We start from the raw sequence: 16,240 nt of genomic DNA, 5'->3' as shown, positions 1-16,240 counted from the left end.
CTGCAAGACTGCAGATATACTGAGTAGTTGATACAGCTCAGGATTATTAGATTGAATTTATCGCATAATACGATAATGCTGACAGTTTATTATGTCAAGTCAACGAGACCTTGACGTTAATGAGACGGCGTTTTCGCTTCCATGTGAGCAACGCATGATAAAACTGCGCACTTAATAATTGTCTGGACTTTTTTTTCTTGACTTCAAGTGGTTTATTATTTATTAAAGCAAAATGTTAATTTATCTCGAACTATCAAAAAAATTAATGACAACATTGATAAGTTTTTATTTTTTGTCCATTTATCAGTAGTTTAATTTCAAAAATTGGTATCTCAGAAACCAAGTTACGGAATTCAATGAAGACTTAAAAACTTAGTCAGGCTTTTGGGTATAATTTAAAAAAAAAAAAATTCCGAAATGTAATATTAAAAGAGCTTAATAACAAATGCGCGTGAATAATCGAGAAATAGTAATCAGAAGCGTGAATGACGAAACGTACGCGTACAAATGCCATAGAATCGGGATCCTCTGAACAACTCTGATAGTTTCGAAGCTGCCATTCAGACCACGTAAATTGCTAACCTAACTTGTTTGGCGGTTTTAGCGGTATTTGATTAGTTGAGTGAATTTCCGAACTATACTAGACAGTACTTACTCTCTTTCTCTCTTATTCTCTCATTCTGTAGCTATATATTGTACTATTGAGTATACACATCAATAAATTACTCCTAGTGGACTTTCTATTATATGAATACCTTTATGTATATATATATATCAATATATATATCAATATATATCAGTGGGTCTATTTATATGTAATAAAGTTATCCATTACCGCTATTTATACTCTCTCTTACGTGTATTTCTAATTTAATTTATGAAGTATTAATAAATAATCGAGGCCGTATTGACTCACCTTGAGTGTAGTTCATGTCCAAATATCATTCACGGCTCGCTGTTACTCCTTTCAGGAGTTTTTTTTTGTCTAGTGCACCATCTGCAACAAAAAAATTATTTTTTGTAATTGCTAACCATAATTTTGGATAAAAAAACGTTAAAATCAGCGTGAAAAGCAACTTTTATGAAATAAATAAATAAAAATACTTTGGCCGGGATTCGAACTCGTGACCTTGGAATAAAGTTTCGACAATTGATAATCCGTTTTTTGGACATAACTCAGAAAGTTAGTGACCGATTTTGATGATCTAAAGTTTGGATTACTCGATGATGAATTCTTCGATATATTGACCTGGTAGATCGGTAAAAAAAAAAAAAAGGTAGAATAAGTCTTAGTTGGTATTTTTTGTTCGCAAGTGAAGTGGATTTTGGGTAAAGAAATAGTTGTTGGGTAGTTTAGTATTGATAGGTCGATAAATCAGTTTAATTAGATGACATTCCAATGATCATTAAAGTTATAATCCAAAACCACTGGCAATTGCATTTAGCGATGGGGATTGGGTTGGTGTTGAAGCTAGATTATATAAGCTGGACGTTAATGCGGCTTCGAAATAGTTTTCGGAACTAATTTACTCGGCTAGCGGCGCCTCGAATCGCTGAGTCCAGTGAGATTTCTCTTACTCTTTATTTTATACCTTCTCCACTAGAAATCCTCGCTCGTTAACCACCAATTGTCCCTACTTATTTTCCCATTCATTTTTCACTTTTTACGTTTTAAAATTTAATTCTCAATATTAATTATATTTTTACTTCAATTACAATTTATGTAAAAAAAAAAAAAAAAAAAAAAAACTATATTCTGAATAGTTTCTGAGATGAAAATTCTTAAAAGTTAGGTTATAATGAATAATATAATATGGGAAATGATAAAAATAAATAGCCTACATATTTATTCGTGTCTGGTAAGAATGCCTTAGAACGGAATAGAGGTGTGATGGTCAATATAGGTTATATTGAAGCCACAAAGGCTGCATACGGAATTTTTATCCGTCAGGATCTTAACAGATCATGAAGACGATAGCTTGGACTCACGCCAGATAATCAATTCAAGAGCTATCCGGCTCCCTATAAATATCTATAGATATATATAGATAAGATCCTTTCTTCCATTTTTTTTTTTCATTCTTTTATTATTTTTATTCCAAGGATGGTTATTAAAGATTCCAATCGTTGAAGGTGATAAAAATGGAATTTTTATGAAAATATTGTTTACATATTCATGCTACTAATTAACGAATTTATTAATAAACTTTTGAATAATTATTATTTTGATAAATTTGAATTTTGGTAAAACAAAAAGAAAATAAAAAATTTCTCGGGGGTTCGAAGAGGTGAAAGATAAAATTATTATTCAAATTTGTAAGATAAATGTGCATAAGAAATAGCAGACAAAGCTGTGTTAGTCTTCAAGAGTTTGTTTGATAAATTTTTTTATGCAAAACATGTTCGGTAGAAAAGCCAACGGCATATCGATACTGCACCAATATCGTAATTTTAACGACACCCCAGGCAGATAATGTAAACTCAATATTCTCCATCCTGCATGTTATAGCAGGATATTTTGTTCGTCTATGATATTCAGCAACGTCAACTCGAGATCCTATAATAACGATTATATCAACATTTTATAGTTCAATATAATGATAATGCCTTGCCAATGTAATTAAGAGTCTCCCACAGCTATATATTTTCGTATTATTAATAATTCTGCTGTTGATTTTTATACTCTAATTACAATAAACGGTTTTTTATTATTCAACGATTTATATCATGTTAAATATTATAGATACAATCAAAATTATTGATACATTTTTTGTAGAGCATTAAATTTCCTAATAAAAATCTTCTTATGGTTTTTTCATAAAACTGTAATCGTAAGCGGAAAAAGCTATGAAAAATAAATAATCACAATCTGTAGTTAAAATTTTTTACCATATAAATAATGCAATTTTTTGTAGAACATTGAATTTTCAACAAAAAAAGTATATAAAAAGTTTTTTGGTAAAATCAATATTTACAAGTCTGGAAGCTTTCGAAGTTGTGCAATAAAATTTAGTTTCTTATGGGTTTTTTAACGACTGAGCAATATTAAAGAACACATATTCCTAAAAATACATCGAAATTTCAAAATAATCTTATATATACATATATATATAATGTCAACGATACAAGGATAAAATGCCCAAGAAAATATCACCCTGAGTGTTATTGTAACAGTAGTACTAGTCATATATATATATAGTTAGGTGAATTATAGCCGATATTTTTCTTGGAAAGTGTATGCTCTTCAGATCCTTTTACGCGTTAGCTTTTTTCTCATTACTCCTCGGGACTTTTTCTCCTTCTCTTGTAACGTAACTTAGACGGTTAGATGGCAATGGACGCCATAAAAACCAACACCTACAACCACCCAACCTGCTACGTGGCTTTTTCTAAGATTGAATATCCGACGTGGTACGAATTATTTCAGTTGTTGAATTAAATATCAGTCCCGTCATTTTTATTTATTGTCTCTATTAAAATGTTACCTTATACTTCACTAAAATGTCTTTCATTTAAACTCAAATACTCGATAATTTTCGATTATGAGTCAAGTATCATATAAATTATACCTTCAAAATTTATATTTCAGAAAGTATTTAAGATATAAACTTTTTCGCATAATGACATTTTTTCCTAACTCTTGGTTATAATTTGCAAAATAAATTTATCAGAATATCTCAATTTAATGATAAGAAAAAAATTATTAAAGATGGCATATGTTACGAGGTGGGATCTGTTACATTCTGAGTTAGGTTTTTAAATTTCCTCTCGATATCGAATGGATTTTCGATTATAATTAATTTTGTCAAGATATCTAAACTCACTTAGAGACTTGAATAAATCCAATTAAGCTGTTACATTGTTAAATTTACCGGAAATGAATTAAAACAACAAATAAGCTCGTTTCAAGTAAATGAATTTAACTTAACAGTTGGCAAGGAAACTAACTATTGGATTAAACGAATTAGAATCTATTGAGCCGGTACACGACACACTGCGAGGATTAAATGCAATTCTAGAACAAACTGTTATATTTATGAAAATATACATATATCTTGGGCACAGTAAATTAAAAGACACGTGTAATATCGCGGACGTTATTCACGAGAGCATCTGGGAACATTTTAGCATCAAATATTTCTTCACATGCTCAATTATTTGGGTGCAGAACCAGCGGTTATAGCGTTACCGAATGATGGATAACGTGGCGCTGAGAGGGTTCGTTGCGAGTAAAATTAACGTTAGACAAGCTCTTTCTCTGGTAACTGGCAACTGCTAGCAAGGGTCTTTCTTACTCTTACTTTAGATCCTCAGACTCTAGATCCAACTACTGGGGATGCTGCTTGAATAATTACCCCCACAGCGTACTAAACTCCCAGCAGGTGAAATCCGACCACTAAATTTACCCGACCGCCGTCCGATACTTTAAGGTTACGATAGGACCTCGTCAGATGCTTTACTTTCAAAGACTCTCTAATTAATACCTTCCCATAAATATACATTTACATTATCTACACAAAATAACACTTGGCAACAGACCATGGCCAAGGTTATCTCCCTCACTCCCCCTATTTTCCCAAGTTATCTGATGCCAAACAGTTTCAGACGTAATTATAACCGAATTACCGGTTATTTATTAATATAACAATAAAAATAAAAAAAAAAAAACAAACTAAAGGTTTATTTCAATGAACACGATTGAATTGGGCGCCATTGAAATGAGGGTGATAATATTTTTCGAGGGTTTTAAGACCGATGACAAATGTACTGAAGGTACGTCGAGAGCGAAACACGCTCGCGATAAATTCAACAGTCTTTGCACGTCCTCGATGAACGCTCTGACGAGACTTTGCTAGACAATCGCAAGGGAAATCTCTAACGTCACCCTCTTTTGTGTTCATTGTACTCGTTCGATTCGGGCTTTTACTTTATCTGTAAATATTAAAGCTAGTCATCGAAATAAACTAAATCATTTTAATATATTAATTTTTTTTATTTATTTTCACAATCAGAGTTTAGAATTTTTTTCTTAAATTTCAATTTCGAAAAATCTATATTTTTTAACCGGCCCATCTTACCCTACCTGTGCTAAAAACGCTTCATATTACCTCTTGGATTCACTTTGACCTACTTTATGGTATAATAGAGTATAAACAAGTTTCCTTTTTGATAAGTGATTAAAACGTAACATTCCTCCACTTTGAAGGATTTATCAAAATAAACGTTAAAAGATGAAACGATTTGTTGAAAATTATCAAGTATAAATTAATGTGGAATCGTAATTAAAGTGTTCGTTAGCGTATGAACTAAAATTAACGATCCGTTAAGCACATTCGGTAAAATCAGAAGGCAAAGTTAAATGTTAGGGAAGAGGAGAGTGTAGATATAGCTATAGAACTAGGTAATAGTTAACGTTGCCCGACAAATTTGCATTCTTGACCGCAAACAGCGTCGACGTACGGACATACAAGGTGCATGTATATGTATATATATATATATGTGTGTGAATATATACAAGTGCAGAGAGATCACCCGAGTGAGTAGGAACAAGGAGACTAAACTGACACCGATGAGCTGCTAATTTGCTCTCGTTAGTACCGAGAGATAACTTGGTATGACGTTCATCTTGTTATAAACACAAAATCTATTAATTACACGAAACGTAGAGTGTATGCACAGCGCTGAATTCAACACAACTTTTACACTTGAGTTAATTCAAAATTATCAAAGTCAAATACTCGACAAAATGTCCTCGGCTTGTTTGACTACTCCTTCTATTTCCATACGTTTATTTACAAATACCGAGGCAATATGGCCTGTTCTCAAAAAATCTGTATTTTGAAAATAACTTGAAATTCACGACTAATTATTTTTTTTTTTTTTATTATCAAACAAACGATATTTTGCTAAAAAATTAAGGAAAAAAAATTACTTTTTTTTTTGTATGGCCACCATTTTATTGAAAAAATTAGACTAGAATATCCCCTTAAATATTCCAGATATAAAAAAAATTATTACAAACTTTTTAATAGAGAATAAAATTTTCTCACAATAAATAATCTAATAATTTTTTCGTACAGTTACTAATGTAAGTTCTAGTTTTAGAAAATTCATAAAAAAAATTTCGAAATTCTTGAAATAATTTATGAAAGCAATGAAAAAGCTTTTTCGAGTTATAAATATTACACTTGACTTTTTTCTTTTTCTTTTTTTTTTTTTTTTTTTTTTTTTTGTATTGGATTTTTCATTCTTTCTTTCCATATTTTTTATTTTTATTTTATCATTTTTTATTCCTGAAAGTGCATACATATGCATTTACATCTAAAGCTTCTGCTTCGTCACAGAAAAGCTTGACGTATTGTACTTGGTAAGACAGGAAATCTTGAATCGTATCTGTATTCTTTGCTAAGGTCGCTACGACATTTCCATTATCCGCAGTTGGATTTTCAGCCTCGAGGACAGGTTACTTCATCCAGAAATTTTACCCATAATAACAATAATTTTAACAAAATATTAAATTCATAAATAAATCATCAGCTAATTGTTTATCAGCCAACTCTGTAAAGACGTCAGACAAATTCCTAGTTTGCCACATCAGCAACCTAACATCCACGTTAATATGACGATGCTGTCATCGTCACTCGTAAACTTCTCGATGAAAATCTTGTCAGTTTTGTCAAAATGACGCTCGTCAAAGAACCCATCAATTATTTACACGTCACAGATTCTCCTGATCATATTCAACATCTTCCTTATCAATTGATGCGTTTATTATTTCTACCGTTAAAAATAAATAAAAACCAACAGCTATTATTACTTTTCCTAATTAAAAAGTTATAATAAAAAAAATAAATCACGTGTCGTGGTCGAATTTTATTACGAAGGTTGTTTAAGTTAAAAAGACAAGATAATTATTAAACTGACGCTTTAATTGAAGGGAAACACGAGTTAGATATTAACGATATAGATTGTGAGAATATCTGGGCTATTATTTCCAACCCAATAGCACCAACTATGTAATTATATATCCATGGCTTTTGATGCGGCTTTAATCTAGTTCAATCTATAGAGATGAATCCATGCTGCTTCTAGTTCTGGCTTCCCGGAGCGTTTCATGGTTATCCACGGGCTTAACCAGCGTCTATCACAAGCTCTTATAGATTACGAGATTCTGTTGGCTCAAACTTACGCTCAATGATCAATTAATCATCAACTTTCATCCCCAACAATTCACTAGCATTAAGTAATTGTTTTATCTAAATGATTACAAAATTAATTTAAAATAGTCATGAACTCGTTAGGACAAAAAAAAAAAAAAAGAAAAGTTATAAATTATTGTTTCAGAAACGGGACGGTAACAAAATTAACGCCTACCCCAAAAGAGGATTAAATTTATTGGGAGCACAGGGCGCCTGTGGGCAGGCATCATACATCAACGTTACTGGACAGCTAGAACTATCGTCCGCGATTCTCACTCTTTTATTTATTTATTTTTTATATTTTTATTCCCCATTCATTTTATTCGTCACTCTGGCATCCACCGTCGACTGTCCACCGTCCTCTCGAGCTTTTGCTTTTTGTTATCCATTTTTTTACACTGCATACACGGTATACACATCGAAAAAGTACCCTCGTACTTTGACACACGCAGTGTTTGTATTTTTTTCCTATTTCATTCCAATATTATAACCACAGAGAGCTTTTTCTGTTCCTCAAATTAAAATCTGAAATTATTTTTATATTTAATTTTACTACCAACAAATAACTATTTTAATTTCTCATTACTCGTGACCTAATTACCCAACTTTGTTTAATTTTTTTTTTTTTTTTTCGATATCCCGTAAGCTGGAAAATGAAATTGGATTATAAAATAAATTATAAATATAACACAAAATCTGTGACATTTGTCAGAGCTATCGAATTTCCGTATCTCGGATGAATAAAATCGAGTTAATAAATAACTAAACAAAATTTTTCATGTTAACTGTAAATTTAAAAAAACGATAAATAAATTACAAGTCATTTAATAATAATTATATAAATAGAGTAAATACAAATCAATTTGACAGGAAAATATGTATGAGTATTTCGTAGAATCTCCGTAAAATTAAATTCCTCTGTAATGAAATTATATAATGGAAAACGGTCCTCCATATTGCGCATCCAAAAGGTTAAAGTGTACTTATATTTACATTATCTCGGTACACGTATTATATATATAAAGGAATATGAGAGAGAACAATATGTAAGCTGTGGATGTTGAAATTTGAAATCGAAATTCAAAAGTAAAGTGAATAAAGGCAGCGCATAGATGGAAAGGCAATGGAAGATAGTGGAGATGAGAATAAGCTCTCTTGAGCCAGCTAAACAATATATATATATATATATATATATATATATATATATATACATATTCATATATATATGGTAGCACCTTTGAATAATAAATAGAGAAATGGTGGTGAGGGCGACGTAATTACTGAATTATGTCAGTCACCTATTACTACAGTAAGCACACGAGCGCTGAGAGCACAAATGCACTTGTTGACATGACCTCTTTGCATTACCTCTGATACTATTCTCTCCGACGGTCTATTGCTGTTGAGCAGATGTTGTTGTAGTTATTGTTGTATTGAGCTGATAAATTTGACGTCGAGAGACACCTCACTAACCTCTATTGTTTATAAATATATATTCTCTGCTTTATTCCCATTATTATTATCTAAGACACTTGACTATAATTATCTAGATAAAGGAAAAAAAAAAAAAAAAAAAAAAAAATTAATGAACCGGGATTCGAACTCGCGATCTTTAGGCTTGAAAAAAAAATTTAATTTTGTAGTTTCTCTGCTGCTAATTATCCGATTTGAATGAACAAAAATTTAATATAGTGCTCAGTAAATCCTCCATATTTTGAGTCATTGAAATAAATAATGGGGCAAGATGGGTAGAGGAAAAAAATTAAAATATTTATAATATATTAAGAATAAATATATATTGAATTAAAAATACTATTCTCACGTTTTGCATGGAATTAAATGGGTTTTATTCAGATTTTGACAAGCCAGAGTCGAATGCTCGTGATATTCTTAGATGAATATCAGAAAGGAAGAATGCACGAATACGAATAGAAATACGTCGGGGTAAAGAAATGTTATCTTGGTCACCCCGTCGTGGTCATGTAGACGACAGTGCATAGTCGTAAGTTATTTGCAAATGCATGAGCACGGCATATCTATATATCCTTGGATCTCGAGAAAAGAGACTCTTATATTCGATCTCAACAGTCTTGACCTCAGATCCAACGTTATATTCATACTGCGATAAGTATTTCAGATTATTATTTAATATATTACCAAGATATCCATTTAATTCGTGTACTCAAATATTTTTTTATAAATATTTTATTAAAATAAAAGTTGAATTAATAGAATACATCGATGAACGCGAGATACAAGATTAATATAGAATTATTGTTTTTGACGTTAAGCTGGCGATAGACCACAGATACACAGATAATATGCCAGATTGCAACTGACACCTTTTACTAGGGAGGCTTCTGGTGTTCTATGTCTTGTCTGTATCGTATTTACGTCTATCTATATATATATATATATATATATATATATATGTATATATGGGTGGGTATTATGGTGCAGTGAGTACTAGGGTGATGTGGAGATTCATGTCTTAAATCCTACCGATCATGTGCAACCTATCAAGTACATTGTCACGGTAAGTGATACGCACTACATGATATGCTCTCTCCTATTTACCAATTATAATTTTTTTATGCAAAGTTTTGATTTTTTTTTTTTTTTTTTTTTTTAATAAAATCTTTGAAGCTACGTAACTCGAAAACTATTAATTTTAAGTTGATTATCTATTAATGAAAATTATAGCTGATATAGTCCAGTCGAAACTCCGAGAATAGGAGACGTTTCTCACATTTCTCGAAAGTTAATGCAAATTTGGTTGAAGGTCTATAATATCACCCACAAACATCTTCTAAAATAAAAAAGTTACACCTCAGTGGTTAATGAGGAGAAAAATAAAAACTCCACCAAAATCAGATTTTTCGCAAATACTTCATAGTCTTGGTGACGTCAAAGGTATTTGAGTAATTAGTGCAGAAATCTGTACACTTATTTTTTAACTTCAGTGTCGTATCCTCAGTCTGAAAAGTCTAAGCTTTCAAAATAACGCAACTTGAGATTTTTATCTCAATGTAGTCTAAAGTTATTAATTTTTGATGATTTAAAAAGAAAATAATTTTTTGTGATTTTGGAAATTTGCCTCCAGAATTAAATATCTCAAAAACAATCGATCGAAAGTCGATCATTTAAAAATAAAATTTATCGCTAACAATCTTTTAAATTTAGTTTGTCTAAAATATTTAAAAAGTTATAAACTTCTAAAAATAACTTTTACTATGTCGCTATTTCTCAATTTTTTTTCTTAAATTTATTTTAAAAGTATTCATATGTATCTATAATATATATATGTATACATAAATGAAGGAGGTTATCAATATGTATAAGAGTTGAAAAAAGGCTTCTTAACGCGGCTTACGTATCATAATACTTTAAAGCCTTTCCGAACGCCTTACGGATCTTGTCTATCCATAAAAGCTATAAGAAGGTTTAAAATATTATGTCTAAAACCTTTTCGAGGTCAAGAACATTATTATATTGCTATTAAGCTACTGTTCGATTACAATAAATAATTATAAATATTTTAAATCCAATTTGAGTTATGTCAGCTCTTGTATACTATTTTTAATTCGCGGATTATTATTCTAAACGTAGGAGTTAGCGAACGATAACAACAACAACAACAACAATAACAACAGCAACGTCAGGGGTCATTCGTCATCGTTAGGATTTCATTCAGTTACTGTTGCGAGTCTTATATTATATCTATCATATATGTATATGCTACTGTAATAGGTTTTATTTATATACATAAATTTATAATGTATGCGAAAGCTGTGTAAACTAAACGAGCAAACAAACGTTTTATTGCCGCTCAATACTGTGTTATTATTATTATTATTATTATTATAAATTTTAATAAAAATTTCAATACCAGCTCATGGCCACGATTTGATCCAGAAGATCCTGCATTATGGTTCCGTGCAGTTGATAGTGTATTCGATATTTATGAAATCAACAATATTCAGCGTTACCTGACAGTTCGTGACGTAATTCAACCAATTGATCGTAGAAATGTACGAGATGTTCTCATTCGCCCGATGGACGATCAATCTTATACTTTATTAAAAAAGGAATTGATTCGGTCATTAAATTCTAATGGACATCAAAACATTGTTCATCTTCTTGAAAACGAAACCCTGAGAGATGAAAAACCTTCGCAATATCTGTAACGTTTGCAGAAGATTGCAGGAACAAGCATAACTGGACTAGTTCGCACTTATTGGATCAAAGGACTATAAAAAAAAATGTGGAATTGGTGGACATTATTTGGGAGATCATCAAAGAGAATGAGATGCGTGATGCCATTGGATGGAGATACAAAAATCACTTGAGTGTCTGACTCGTTACGATTTATTATTGCATAAAATTTAAATCTGAAAAAAAAAAAAAAAAAAAAAAAAACAATATTGATTACGTTTTTTTTTTTAAATTGAATAAGATAAGTATTCTTATATAATTTAGGTGCACATCAACTGTGACATTTATATAAAATACTTATGTATCAATATACGTATTTATTGACCGAGTTGTATATATATTTACTTAAATCAGATTTAGTATTGAAGTTTATTATCAAACAGAGTGTCAACGCTAGTGTTTTAACATTTAGCTTTTGTTATAGATAAATAATCAAGCTGTTAATTATGTTAATTAAAATAAATATTTATTAAATGTATGACGGTGTATATTTATTTATTTGCATTTAAAGATTTTAAATTACATTAATTATAATAATTGTTGAGGTCAATAAACTTTATTTGACGGTGGATTCGGTGAGTTGGAAATTGATTTGTGGACGTTTCTGTCGATGTTTATTTGAATATGTTTATTCTTCATGAATATTTATACAAGTTTATGTTATATCTTTATGACAATACATATATTTTTTAATTACGCTTTCATTAAATATTTTAAATTTTAAAGATAAATTTGTAATTCTTGATAATTCAAAATTTTTTTCTATTTTTATTAGATAAGTAGATTAATCTATTACGGGGCAATATGAGTCAGAAATGAGTAAAATTAATTTTTAAAAAAAAATTTATTTACTTAATTTTTTTTTTGTACGTTAATTATTAACCGGGAAGTTAAATTTAAAAAAATAATAAATAAATAGAAGAAATCATTTAATAAAATTGTCAGGATAATGTTAATTCAATATTTATTTATTAATAATTTTAAGAATTACAATGACGTAAAGATAAGAAAGAATAAAAGATAAACTATCAGAAAATTACAAAATCGTACGACTGAGACCTTGAACTTTTATGAATTACTATTATTATTATTATTATTATTATTATTTTTAAACAAATATTTGAATCTTGTGGGCCCTATTGTATGCACATACATGCATATTAGAAATACCTGAAAAACCGGTTTGGATCGTGAGTTTAAAAAAAATAAATGTCTAAAAATTTTTAGTGTTACAGTGAACCCGCTCAGTGGAAAGACACAAACTTGCGCACAATACCATTGAGTGTTTTATGTTCTATAGAAGTTACTTGCACACTTAAATATTTTATCGCTTGTATTTGTATATGAAAACATATACATATAAATTAATAAGTATGTAAGTGCCAGCACATTTATTCAGTATTGTAGATATGGGCAGTCCTAAATGCCGTCAGATCGGATCAGAACCCGCCACTGTCATCAGAAAACAGTCGAACAAAATTACTAAGTGTTTATTTTAAATCATACTTTGTGTTATTATTTTTTGTTTTGTGAAAGTTTCATTACAAGAAAAATTAACTTTAATTTTGCTTTGTAAAATTATTTTTACGTAAGTTTATTATTATTTTTTTTTTTTTTTTCGGTGCATAATTTAAATTAAAAATTTTTTTAAAATAAAATTTTGGTTATGATAACTAATTTTTAATTTTTTTTACTCGTTACTCAAATTTCAGTTAAGAAAATTTTTAAATTTCAGTTTATAAAGATAATTTTCGTTATTCGTGAGAATCAAACAAATTTTTTTAAAAATTCAAATTAAAAAATAAAATTTTTTTATTGAACTCGGCGGCCAATATTACCCTCAAATAAGTTGTTCTTCATAAAAATAATCTGTTTCATCAATAAATGCACTTTCTGAATTTAAAAATATAATTTATTAAATTATTGTACGATAATTTTTATTAAGACATGATAATTTTGATCTAATAATTAAAATTTTAGTTGTGATGATATAGTAGCGCCAAACTGTGTAAATATAAGAGCACTGAACATGACAGAAAAAACGATAATCAAATAATTAAATTATAATTTATAAAATAATAATATTAAATCTCACTTACATTAATTCATCTTTTAATTTATAAATAATTCTATATAATGGGTACGTATATTTTTAATTATATTTATATTGATATTGATTGATTTGTTGTTGATTTAAAATTATAAACATATTTTTTTTAGCCGGTTACGTAAGATTTATGTTTGCAATAATGTTGTGTATTGCAAACATGATAATATACGGACTGAAAGTAAACATCTCGACGACAATTATCGGGATGGTTAAATCAAAAGTTAACAAAACAAATGATGGGTTAAATAATATAACTTCTGAGTTTGAATGCACATTTGATGATGTTGTTGCAAATACCAGTTTAATTGTCGATAACAACAACAAGCCAATTAATAATATGATTTACTTTGAAGACCAGTATGAATGGAGTTCTACGCAACAAGGTCTTATTATTAGTCTTTATTTTGCTGGTTATATGTTAGGAATGTTTCCAGCCGGTTATTTTGCTGATAGGTTTGTATTTTAGTTTATCTACCTCTGACCTACATCAATATCTTCAGATTAAAAGAAAAAAAAGTATTTAGATTCTTTTGATTTTTTTCGCTGACCTATTTTACTCACTTTTGTAGTGAAAGAGACAAAGTAATTAATATCGAGTCAAATAAACTATTGAATGAGTAAATTGATCAATTAGTAACAGAGATATCGCTCATATTTTTTAAAAAAATATTATCATAAGCTCGCGGGTTCGAGCTTGAGTCAAAGTTTAAAAAACAATAATATTCAAAGTCCATTTTGTATCAGAAGTTTTTTGCTGATTCATTTTACCCACTTTTGTGGTGGGAGAGACCAAGAACTTAATACTGAGTAAAATTAGCTACTGAATGAATAAATTGATCAATTAGTTACTGAGCTATCGCTAATATTTTTCAAGAACATAATCAGAAGTTCATGGGTTCGAGTCCCGGTCAAAGTTTAAAAAAAAAAAAAATTAATAAATAATTAGATTAATCTTTTTTTTTTTTTTAGATTTAATACTAAGTGGGTGCTATTAGTATCTGTGTTGGGGAACTCAATATTTACATTACTCGTACCAATAGCCGCGAGATCAATATCAATTTTACTATTTCTACGGTTTATGGCTGGATTAGTGAGCGCAGCTAATCTCCCAGTTGTTAACGTACTGGTAGGTAAATGGATGGTTTATGAAGAAAAAAGCACATGGGTTGCTATTATAAACGCAGGTACTTCACTGGGTACTGTTATTTCAATATTATCATCGGGACTAATAATGCACGACATGGGATGGAAAGCTGTCTTTTATATTCACGGAATTTTACCTCTCATTTGGTGCGCTGTTTTTGCAATATTTTTTGCTGACAATCCTGAATCACAAAAACTCATCAGCAATGCCGAGAGACAACTCATTGTTAATTCTTACGGGCATCGGCATACTCGTAAAGAAAATATAGCAGTACCTTGGAAAGAAATATTTCATTCCCGTCCTTTTTGGGCTCTCGTTGCTACCAATTGTTTAGGTAATTTTTGTTGGTACTTTTTACTTACCCAATTGCCTCTTTACATGAACAAAATGATCAGATTTGATATTAAAAAAGTAAGTGTATTTATTTTAATCGTCAATGCACAACAAATATTATATAATTCATTGTTTTTCTTTGAAGAATGCTATGATTAGCTGCTCTCCGTACTTAATTAATGCAATAACGAACCCCCTGTTGGGTAAAATTCTTGATATTGGACGCCAGGGTGGCTACTGGTCGCAAACAACCGGCCGAAAAATAGCTGTCGGAATAAGTAATTATTCTAACCTCAAATTTTACTGAACTAGAACCTGATATATATTTTTTGTAGGCTGCATTCCACCAAGTATAATGCTCATCGTAATAGCGTACATCGGATGTGAACGTACTGTATCGACAGTGTTGCTCATCCTAAGTATTGTAATTAGTGGCGCCATATTTGTCGGGCATTTGACAAATCAAAATGACCTTGCGCCTAATTATGCTGGGATTTTAATGGGAATAACAAATACTCCTGGCACAATATCTGCATTTGTATTGCCTGCACTTGTTGGCGCTTTAACTGAAGGCGGAGTAAGAATTTTATTTATTTATTTATTTAAATATTATCATTTATTTATTTTTAATTATTCTTTATCTAGCATACATTCCAAAGATGGCGTTATATATTTTGGATAAATGTTATCGCTCAAATTTTAGCATTTATTGTATTTGTTTTCTTCGGATCAGCTAAAATTCAAAGTTGGAATTATCCGTTAGGGCAGGCGCCAGAAAATGGTAATAAAAAAAATGTCAGTGATGAAGAAGAAGTTACTTCTAAAATGATTTAATTCATTTACTATGATGATTATACATGTGTTCGTTTTTTAGAAATTTTTATTAAATTATTTTTTTTTTGTTTTTTGGAATAAATATTTTTTTTTTTCGATACTTAAATTTATTATGTATCCATAGATAGTCCTAAATCCACTTCTGGGGGGAGGAATGGTACGTTTAAAATTTTCCCTGATAAAAACCGCAAATTTAAATGAAAAATAAATGAAATTATCGGGTTCTAACCCTTTTTACAAAAGTTTTCATTGAAATTTCTTTAACGTAAACTTTTTTCAGTCGACTTGACCACTGCTACCGGCCGTCATACGGTCAAACTGTTCTCTTATTAAATCCAAGGATTTATTGCCGTAATAACGATCTGCGGTTTGAAACAAAACTTTGTCCCTTCTTTATATATTAGC

At 29.9% G+C, this 16,240-nt stretch overlaps 1 protein-coding gene across 2 annotated transcripts; it reads left to right on the top strand.

The window, feature by feature from the left end:
• Positions 1–12,641: 12,641 nt before the first annotated feature.
• On the top strand, positions 12,642–15,941 carry LOC103575362 (sialin). Of its 2 annotated transcripts, none has more exons than XM_053741840.1 (7): positions 12,642–12,789; positions 13,395–13,554; positions 13,635–13,977; positions 14,494–15,079; positions 15,147–15,279; positions 15,337–15,578; positions 15,647–15,941. In XM_053741840.1, the coding sequence occupies exons 2-7, from the start codon at positions 13,551–13,553 to the stop codon at positions 15,833–15,835; spliced, it is 1,497 nt and encodes a 498-aa protein (XP_053597815.1). In that variant the 5' UTR covers positions 12,642–12,789; positions 13,395–13,550; the 3' UTR covers positions 15,836–15,941. The 2 variants fall into 2 exon arrangements, with proteins under 2 accessions (XP_053597815.1, XP_008553340.1); XM_008555118.3 differs by lacking the exon at positions 12,642–12,789 and adding an exon at positions 12,812–13,002.
• Positions 15,942–16,240: the final 299 nt, after the last annotated feature.

Source organism: Microplitis demolitor, chromosome 9, assembly GCF_026212275.2.
Source record: "Microplitis demolitor isolate Queensland-Clemson2020A chromosome 9, iyMicDemo2.1a, whole genome shotgun sequence".
In the NCBI taxonomy this organism is placed as follows: domain Eukaryota; kingdom Metazoa; phylum Arthropoda; class Insecta; order Hymenoptera; family Braconidae; genus Microplitis; species Microplitis demolitor.
The sequence above is the reverse complement of the archived record's forward strand: the minus strand, read 5'-3'. Positions and strand labels throughout refer to the sequence as shown.